The sequence below is a fragment of the Gadus morhua genome, chromosome 12 (assembly GCF_902167405.1).
Source record: "Gadus morhua chromosome 12, gadMor3.0, whole genome shotgun sequence".
Classification (NCBI taxonomy): domain Eukaryota; kingdom Metazoa; phylum Chordata; class Actinopteri; order Gadiformes; family Gadidae; genus Gadus; species Gadus morhua.
Genome location: NC_044059.1, coordinates 22647473 through 22657611, shown reverse-complemented (window position 1 = coordinate 22657611; position 10139 = coordinate 22647473). Strand labels below are relative to the sequence as shown.

General features: G+C 45.8%; 1 protein-coding gene across 2 annotated transcripts in view; it reads right to left on the bottom strand.

Moving 5' to 3' along the window:
* Window positions 1–446: 446 nt before the first annotated feature.
* The window catches only part of tbl1xr1a (TBL1X/Y related 1a), a 31775-nt gene continuing 22082 nt past the window's right edge, over window positions 447–10139 (bottom strand). For both annotated transcript variants that reach the window (XM_030373081.1, XM_030373082.1), the window contains exons 7-16: window positions 9867–10008; window positions 9347–9410; window positions 7290–7387; window positions 7029–7089; window positions 6774–6895; window positions 6330–6404; window positions 5743–5870; window positions 4398–4563; window positions 3468–3569; window positions 447–3343 (exon numbers count right to left, since the gene is read on the bottom strand). In XM_030373081.1, coding sequence (XP_030228941.1) covers window positions 3317–3343; window positions 3468–3569; window positions 4398–4563; window positions 5743–5870; window positions 6330–6404; window positions 6774–6895; window positions 7029–7089; window positions 7290–7387; window positions 9347–9410; window positions 9867–10008 — 985 coding nt within the window. In that variant the 3' untranslated portion in view covers window positions 447–3316. The remainder of the gene's footprint in view (window positions 3344–3467; window positions 3570–4397; window positions 4564–5742; window positions 5871–6329; window positions 6405–6773; window positions 6896–7028; window positions 7090–7289; window positions 7388–9346; window positions 9411–9866; window positions 10009–10139) is intronic.

Sequence of the window (10139 nt, the reverse complement as noted above, 5' to 3'; positions counted from 1 at the left end):
AATTATTGTGTGACCCCTACCGGCATGTTTTGCTAACAATCTCTTATGGGTGTGAGTATGCTACCAGGGGTGAGTGATTAGCCATTAAAAGCTGTTTGAAAATCTGCCTTTTCACTTGTGATGTCACTAAGACACAGGAAAAGGCAGATTTCAATACAGGTTCTGATATGGCAAATCACACTCCACTGGTGGCATAATATCACCCCTTTAAACCCCATTCAGTCAAATAATCAAATTAAGTTTTTCAATGAATGGGTAATTTGAGTGTAAAAGGAAGATTGACCAAAAAAGTAAGAGTATACACGCATTATGTAGATGTAGACACCTTCACTAACGTTGGCAACACCTTTCTAAAATCTAGGCTTAGAGCAGTTTTAAGAAATACAAGTTTGCGTTTCCAGGCATTGAATAAGCGTCACACATCAGAAAAGGGCAACGACAAACACTTAATATCAAAATATATTTTATTCTGAACTTTTTTTTTTACTGATCCGATTGAAATGGCAGCAGATCGATCTGATTTAACAAATAAAAGGGGCAGGGAGGGATGGAGCCGGACTGAAACGCTGTTATTTGACGGGGGAGACTCGGTAAAGGCTGACTCGGCAATGTCCTGTCAACACTTTCTCATTCATTTTTACAAAAGAAAATCATTTTCTTGCGCACATTTAATTATTTGACAATCTTTAAACTGTTGACTGAAGTGCTTTGAGGAATAATATAATTAACAGGTTTCTTGGAACATACAAGCGCAGCTGTTTTTTGCAAGCCACAAGTATGCAGTTTAATTTTCTAAAGAGCATGAGTAATGAGGGGAAATGTGGGAATAAAGTAAAGCGTTCAGTTTTATGCCGTTTTAAAAGCACTAAAGTCAACTCATGAGGTGTGTGGTCAAATGTGGAATTCTGCTTCTTAGAAACACAATTACAGGCAAAATGGCATCTTTTTTTACTTTTTATTCATTTTAATTACAAAATACTTCCAGCTGAGTAATTACCGAGTCAACCTTTACACTGTTCCATAAGTAAGAAAAGCATGGAACAAATGACTTCTGATCAATTCTCAACAATTTGATTTTTTTTCAATCTACAAAGAAATTACAAACACATTTTTGCTTTTTAAAATCGTACTTTAAAAGTTATTTAAAAAATGTCTGGTCAGGAAGGGACATTGTCATAAAATGTGAGCAGTAATGAGGCCAAAATGAGGTCTAAGAATCATCAATGGTCAGAGGATGTAACACGGATGAAATAGTTGAATCTTGTTTTTTGTGGCAATTTAATTGACTGTGACATCGTCATGCTCAGGGGTGAAGGGGTATGTGGTTGATTCTTTTAAATGAAACATACCTGTAAAGCCATAAGGCAATCGCGAGTTAATTTCTTTAAGAATTGCGCGTTATGTCTGAAACCACAATTTTCTCAGACAACCAAAGTGCTGCACTGTCACTGCAAGGTGACAAACTTTTGACGACAACAAAAAATGTGTCTTCAAAATGTCCAGCAAATTTCTCCAATGTGCGATCAACAATCAGATTATAATCAAATTAATCTTTTGGTTGTGTTTACACAGGCACGTTCCAAGCCCCTCCCCGATCAATACCCGGCCCTGATCTTCTGAATAGAGAAAGCCCACCTGCTCTGGTTATGCTGTGTGAAGGCGATCTGAACAAATGTTTAACCAAATGTGTCCATGGGGATGGGTCGTTGTTCAGGTAGAATGGCTCCTGTTGACCACCGTCAACACCCCCTCCCCCGGAATTTGTCTTTTTTTTCTGTTTTTAGAAAGTGGGAAACCCAAATGAGCACAAAAACTAGCAACTTTATAAAAAACGAATAAAACATCAAACATGTTCGATTAACGCCAATGATTTGGTTGCTTGTTACGAGGGATGAGGTCGCAGGGCCAATGCGGTCTGGGTTCTGTCACAAGTTTGCTTCCTTCCTCAGGCTGATCAATAACAAAATAGGGTTTTTGGCTCGGCACATGATTTGCTGCGGATGAGAAAGCATTACATTATTTTGGCAGCTATGAAACCAAACAACCTCTTTTGTAAGGTCTGAGTGCCAGCTTGCCCTTGTCAAGAACGGCAGTTTCCTGGAACATTAGGAAACGCCTCGTAACACCCACACAGGTGTCAGACAACTGATGCTGCTTACAGTTTGCTCTTTCCAGAGCCTATCCGACAAGCAGGGAACAAGTGTCAAGGCCGGCGTGGGTCAATGTTTTTCTTGTTTCCGACATGCTTAGGAAAAGGACTGAAAGCAACGTTTGGCTGCCTAGCGAATAGCACATGGACAACATGCCAATTGTGATCTGTTTAACTATCCAAAAAGACTCCAGCAGAACCGCTCAGCAGATCAACGACACACCGTACAGGGAGTCCTTATCCAAAGACAGCTTTTAACTTTTAACTTAGTTTCAGTTTTTCTGAGCTCCCGACTCTGCTCGGCTCACAGCAGAGCTCCAGAGCGACCCCAGCGACCCACTGCAGCTCTGCCCTTTGGAGCGGATGGTGGGACTTTGGTGGGACTGTCAACAATGTAAAGTAAAGCCATGTATGCCGGCCTGGTCCTTCTCTGAAGTTTTACAACGGTGATTGTTAAAGTGTAGCGTCGTGTTAGGTCGCCATGTGCCCTTCTCGCCTTATTGCAACTCTGACCTGACCAACAAAACAAAAACAAACCTATTGAAATATGTAACCAGCAACTGAGAAACACGTAGTCCAACTGCCCTCCTGAATGGTGAAAGTTGATATGCCGTCAACAGACATCCAACTCAACCAAAATGATCATACGTTGTTTTTAGGGGTGGGGGGGGGGTTCTTTTGATGATGAAGAGGAGCATTCTTTAAAGTAAAAAAAAAAAAAGCAAATTAGCCTCAAAATTTTGGTACATATACGGATCTGTTATTTTTTTGTCTTTTGGGTTTTTTTTTGTAATTTTTCCAACCGCGTCTCTTGTTGCGTCTCCGTTAGAGTCACTGCACAGATCAGAGAGGGAGAAGGAGCGCTCGTGGGACTCCGTCCGTCAGTATCCAGCCGTTCCGTCTGTCCATCCTCTCTGTTTAACCGTTGTGGACCTGCTGTGTCAGGGTGCTTTGCTTCCCGTTCCCCCCTTCACCCCCCTCCACCCCCCTCCCCCCCCCTTGCTTCCTGTCTGTCCATTGGTGGGCAGGGCCTGTGGTGGTGGGCGGGGCCTGCGGTGGCGGTGAGCGCGAGTAGTGCGCGGGGAACGGGGCCAGGGACAGTCATTTTGGCTATGTACACATTCATGGTCGGTCCATGGCTTCCAAAGGAGCAGCAGCAAAGCGAGACTATTTCCGCAGGTCTAATACGCACACCTGAGGGACGAGAGACAATAGAGGACGTTAAACACGGCACGAAAAACAGAGTTTCCAACAGTCAAGGTGCAACATGTGGGGCCTGGACTAGGGGAGAGGAGAGGCGATGTGCAGGTGGACTCACCGATCCGTCGGATGCACTGGCTCCCACCTTGTCCCCGGCTGCGTTCCAACACACCTCGAAAATGCCCCCCGTCCCCCGGTAGCTATGGACTAATGCGCCCGTCTGGAGGGAGAGAGAGACGGGAGGAAGTGCAAGTGAGGACAGGGCGGTTGTTTGGTGGTGGGAGTTCACACGCTATGTCCATCGCAGACGTTGGATTTTTTTCTTTTTGACTTGATAATCACTTATTACAAAACAGTCGTAGATCCACACTTATTGATCGTGTTCGGTGCACATTTTATAACGTCGACAAATCTAACAGGTATATAACCGTGAAATATCCATTAAATTTAAAGACAGATCTAATTTAACTCAATCTAAAAAATTACAAATCCTGTATCTTCAATTGTGTGCAGTATTTTAAAGCCCCTTTTATCTATAGACGCTCTAACATGCCATATCGTAGCGTGTGCTATCGATCTATTCCCGCTCATGTTGAACCAGGGGCTGTACAATTAATAGAATTTTGATCGTGATTTCAATTTTCGGGTCACACGATCTCCAAACTAATATAAATCAAGTTGAAACTGTTATTTATTTTTCTAAGCACATTTGTTTTATTCATATATATAATAGAAATCGCAGAACAGCATTTTCTATTTGAACATTTGTGTATTTTTTTTAATGGGGAATTTCAAAGTTTTCAGTTACATTTCTTTTTGTTGAAAGAAATGCAGAATAAATGCATCATGTTTTCAAAGTCAAAAATAATCGTGATTTCAACATTGACCCAAATAATCGCGATTATGATTTGTTTCCACTCATCGAGCAGCCCTAGTGGAACCCCAGCGAGGAGACTGAATGAACGGCGGAGACGTTGGTCGCCTTGGTTTCCCCTCCTCTCCCCTGGTGAGGTGCGCTGGGGGGGCGGGGCCCAGGGAGGGGGCGTACCTGCGTGTTCCAGATGTGGACACACTTGTCGAAGGAGCCGCTGGCCAGGTGGCGGCCGTCGGGGCTGAAGGCCACGCTGTAGACGGGCTCCTGGTGCTTGGTGAGCGTGTGGATGCAGATGCCGCGCTCCACGTCCCACAGCCGCACCGTCGAGTCGAACGACGCGCTGCCCGGGGAAACGCACACGTTGTTCATTGGTGAGACAAAAACCGAACAAACCCTCCTCTATGATCTAGTCCCCACAACGATGTTGCTTTGAATCGAAAATTAAGTTGTTTTAGGGTCGGGTTTTGCTTAGAGGTGACCTATTATGGCGTGGCCACCTAGATGTGTGCTGGATAGATGAGTCTGCCAGCTTACACAGTGGACTGTAGCAAACTCTGCTCGTCTATCCGTCATACATCTAGGTGGACCCCTTGTGATGACAGAAGAGGCCGATTTTCCAAGGTTCTTTCTGGAGAGGGAAGTTCTTGGGACCACATGATATAAATAAAACATTCAGATGTAATGCACAGGAGAGTTTTAAATTGTTTCTCTGAAGGGCACGAGGAACGATCCTTGAACAACTTTGTTACATGTTGGGGAAAATGTGTCTTAATAGTAATGTCAAACAATAGTTTCAACTTGAAGGAATGACTCCTGAGTTTAATACACCTTTGTATCAGTTCTCCTTGCACCAAACGACACTCCTCTCAGCCTCACATCTGACACTGCGGCAATGTCACGTCTTCCTTGAGTAGATTACTTAAGTGGCCTCCCGCCCATAGTGAATATAAATGGACTTGGCCTCTCCCCCGGCGGCTGGGTTCAGCCAGGGCCAATCCACCATAGTCTCGGCTGTCACTCCCACACCTTGTTCAGGTTTATTCAGACCTAAAAACACTTTAATGTTCCTGCCCAGTTTGAAGGCTACCCGATAAGTGTCTCTGAATAGGCTTGGTAAATGCCGCCAGGGCTTCTTCTAGGGCTGAACGATTCATCAAATTGATTTACAAAACACAAATAAATGCGATAAATGAAAAAAAACAATAAGATTAATATATATATATATTTTAATCAGCATTTTATTTTTTCAATAGCTAAATAAAGATGTAACAATATTAATTCATGCATCAATTCCTCTCAACAGATAGGCCTGGCCTAAAGGAAGGATCAGTTTATATGATGACTGCTTCCAATGACGTGCTGGTCATACTACAGAAAGATGTATGGCTTGTTTTTGTGAATAATACATAACATAAGGAACTCGCAATTTGATTATTTCCCCAAATCGTTCAGCACTGGTTTCTTCCCATGACCCCACTCCGTGAAACCAACCAACAGAGCAGGGTGGGACCTGGGTTACCTGGCGAGCATGAGGTTGGCGCTGGGGTTGTTGGTCCCTGGCCCCGTGGGACTCCACTTGATGGTGTAGATCTCTTTGCTGTGGGCCTGCAGGTCATGGACGCACGAGTCCTGCTTCATACTCCAGATCTGTCACACACACACATGGAGACACACACACACACACACACACACATGGACGGTGAACAATAAAGAACGGTCACTCTGCTGTGTGGGATAGGGAATGTGAGGTTGATCACACGCGGTGACCGCGCCAGGTTTAGATGATACTAGATGCTAATTCCAAATCCTCATCTTCAAACCGGTTATCCGGGGTCGGGTCGCGGGGGAACCAGCTCCAGCAGGGGGCCCCAGATATCCCTTTTCCCGGGCCACATTGACCAGCTCCGACCGGGGGGATCCCGAGGCGTTCCCAGGCCAGTGTTGAGATATAATCCCCCCCCACCTAGTCCTGGGTCTTCCCCGAGGTCTCCTCCCCGCCCGTTGGACATCCTCACCCGATGTGGCTAATTGTACCGTGTGCTATAACAAAGACCATGCCGTGGTGGTTTAGTGGAGGGGGGGGGGGGGAGGGGGGGCGCTGCTCACCTTCAGCGTCATGTCGTCGGAGCAGGAGGCCAGCAGGTTCCCCGTGGGGTCCCACTTGATGGCGTTCACTTCATTCTGGACAAGAGGGGAGGGATGTGAGCGCATTGCAGCTAGGACAGTACACGAGTACCAACACGTACACACACACACACACACATCGTTTGCGTTGGATTTTCTTACTATAAAGGAAAACCTAACCCTAAAATAACTTATTTTAGGTGTAATGTGTGTCGCTATAGATCCCGCTCCAAAGATTGACTTAAATGCACAAAGATTAAAAAATGTATAGAATGTATAGTTGGACTCATATCGCCCTCTATGGGTCAAACACATGCAATTGCATGAGTTACTTGTTTGGTCACTGGCTGTTCTGGATTTCCCTGTATAACCACTGCCAGTATTACTATTACTACTACGGCTGTTACGATCACTAGTATTACTTACTGTGTGTCCCTGGAATGTTTTGATTGGTCGGTCCTGGCCCAGCTTGCAGACGTGGATGCACATGTCTGTGCTGCAGGAGGCAAACGTGTTGTTGCTCTGCCAGTCTACGTCCAGAGCCGGAGCTGCAAGGAGGAGCAGGGGGTCAAAACCTCATAATAATCATCATAATAATTGTAATAAGTACAACATTTGTAATAAGAATAAGACAAAAAATAATTATAATTATGGTTGTGAAGGATGTTTTTGTATTCTTACCTGAATGGAAAGGAAACTGTTGTTTGGCTTCCCCTGTGTGGGCATCCCATATGATTGTTGTCTGAGAGGACAGAGACACACACGCCACACACACAAACCAAGGAACTACATTAACTCCAAACTACATTTGTCTCTGGGTCATTTCACTGTGCAGCAGAATGGTTCACGGTAAATCATTGTGTTTTCCTGCAGGATGGGCCGTGTGTGTGTGTGTGCGTGTGCGTGTGCGTGTGCGTGTGTGTGTGCCCCCCCCCCCCTCACCTTGTCTACACCTGCACTCAGGATGAAGTTGCCTTTCTTATTCCACTTGAGGGCGAAGATGGGCCCTTTGTGTTGCCCGAGCGTGCTGGCCAGGTTCCCTAGGAAACGAGCGACAATGGACATTGAACAATTGGCTCCTTGATGTGTTATACTTGGACAAGAAGGCAAATCGTGGAATAAAAATCTCACATTGGATCAAAGATGTCCTAGCATGGTCTTCAGGGTAATGAAGAGTATTGGGGCAACTTCAGTAAGACCTAGTGTAGAGGCAAGTTGTACATGCAGACGTGCTCACTGGGAGCCAATGCATTATTTAGTTTTACTAACAACACTAAAGTAAAGCGGGCTTTATGAGGGCCGTGGCGCACCGTCCGTGAAGCGCAGACTTGGGTGTCGCGGTTCAAGGAGGTCACGTCGTCTTCGGCTGGGACCACTTGGGTCTTTCGGTTCTGCGCCTGTTTTGCGCAGTTCACGCACGTCGTCTTTAAAATCGGGTTATAGCCGGGCAATAAGGAGTACGAAAACTATCCAACAGCAGGGTTTCTCCCCAAAAAAAAATACTTCCGATGGAGTTTGCCCATACGGGCTCAAACTACTCCCAATTCCCGCTTTGAAGGTGACATATTACACCACCAGGTGGGAGTGTGATTAGCTGTTACAAGCCGTTTTGAAAATCGGCCTCTTCTGAAATCCCAAATGGACGTGTCCACCGCACCTAGATGTGTGCAGCGTTAGATGATAGATGAGCAACGTTTACTTCAGTCCACTGGGTAGGCTGGTAGACTGATCTATCCAGCACACATCTCGGTGGACACGCCGACTTTTGATGTCAGAAGAGGCTGATTTTCATAAAAGCTTGTAACGGCTAATCACACTCACACCTGGCGGTAAAATATGTAATGTCACCTTTAAGAATCAACTGTGGGGTGGGTGTTAGGTAGGGCTGTAACGATACACAAACTCACGATTCGGTTTGTATCACGATTTTTGACCCACGGTTCGATACATCCCACGATTTTTTGAAATTTAAAAAGCATTTTATTTAAACAACACTTATATACCAATTAACTTAATGTAACATTTAATAACAAATAATTTGGAACACTGAACAGATTTGAACAGAAAGAATACTATTAAAGTATAGCTAAATGAATAAAGAAATAACGTGTGGGAGGATGCTTTTTTCAACTGTTTGGTTGGTTTAGTCAAATATCCTTATTAGCACTTCTTATTAGGCTATGTAGCTTAAATAATGACATAATCAGGCCGTATAGAATGCAACATGTTTAATAGCCTAACTTTTAATAGATGGAGAAAAACCTGAAGGTCATGAACGTCGCAATAACGAGGCGTTACGAGTAGCATATGTGTGTGCGCCAGAATGGCAATGTGCGTATGCGTGTGTGAGTGACGTCAGCGAGTGAGTGGACGAGCGAGGAGAGCGAGCGGTAGCGCGTGTGTCTAGTGAAGAAGCGAACGAGTCCGGTAGAATAAAGTACCCATCCTGTCAATAATCGGTGGCCGCTTCATTCCGAGCAGACAAACTGCCAGTCAAATCACACAAAACACTAGAGACAGGATCACACAGGCCCCCTCTGGATAAATGTCGTTCATATCGCATATGAGCACTTCGACGGCTGTGGAGAAATGCGATCCTCCGTAGCGCCACGGAGGATTGCAGTCGCATACTTACGGCATCGATAGGAGGGGGCGCTGTCAGCAGACTATTATCTAGACAAATTATTAGCAAATTTCAATCGGACAATTTGACCGCAGAGTTAGAAAGGGCGTATCGCGCTTCTGCCTTCTCACACCGCGAGACAGGATCGTGGCTTTGAGTATCGCGATTTTCGGTTTGATACGCGTATCGTTACAGCCCTAGTGTTAGGTTCTCTGTTGTCCGGTGCTGTCCTTGAGGTTTGAATTAAGTGTTTGGTTTCTGTCCCAAGGTCTGGACATTGCACATTGAGCACAAGATTCAGAGTGCGAATGTGTGATGCTGCGACGAATACTAATAGGGCAGCGGCGGCCTGCGTGTTTGTGTGGGCGTGTCTTACCGTCCTTTGTCCATATCCTGGCAAAGCCGTCGTACGAGCCTGTTGCTAGTAGCGTTCCCTCGCTCTGCAGGAAGGACGAGAGAGAGAGAAAGAGAGAGAGAGGGGGAGAGACAGAGAGAGAGGGGGAGAGAGAGAGTGAGACAGAGGGGGAGAGGGGGAGGGGGAGAGGGGGAGAGAGAGAGAGGGGGAGAGACAGAGAGAGAGGGGGAGACAGAGAGAGAGAGGGAGATACAGAGAGAGAGAGCGCGTGCGAGAGAGCGAACGTTAATGACACTGAACTAGGTGCAACAGACCTTGAACTCCTTGAAGGAAAGCACCACTGTTTGTTCTAGGTACACATCATAATGGCATACTGGTGTGTGTAGCTCGTCCACTCTTGCATGGTATGATGTTTGGTGTGTGTGTGTGTTTGTTTTGCCCTTACGTTCAGTCTAGCAATGCGTGTGTGCATGTGTCCATATATTCCACTTTAGCAAGGTGTGGGTGTGTGTGTGTGTGTGAGAGTGTGCATGGTCCTTACATTCCAGTCCAGCGAGGTGACGTCTTTATTGCTGGGGACGTCCTGGCCGCCCTCACGTATGCAGTGACGGAGAACGAGCTGGGTGGAGCTGCTAGTGCTATTCTCACTCAGGTTCCAGATACGTGCCGTTGAGTCGCCCGACCTGATGCACACACACACACACACACACACACACACACACACACACACACACACACACACACACACACACACACACACACACACACACACACACACACACACACACACACACACACACACACACACACACAC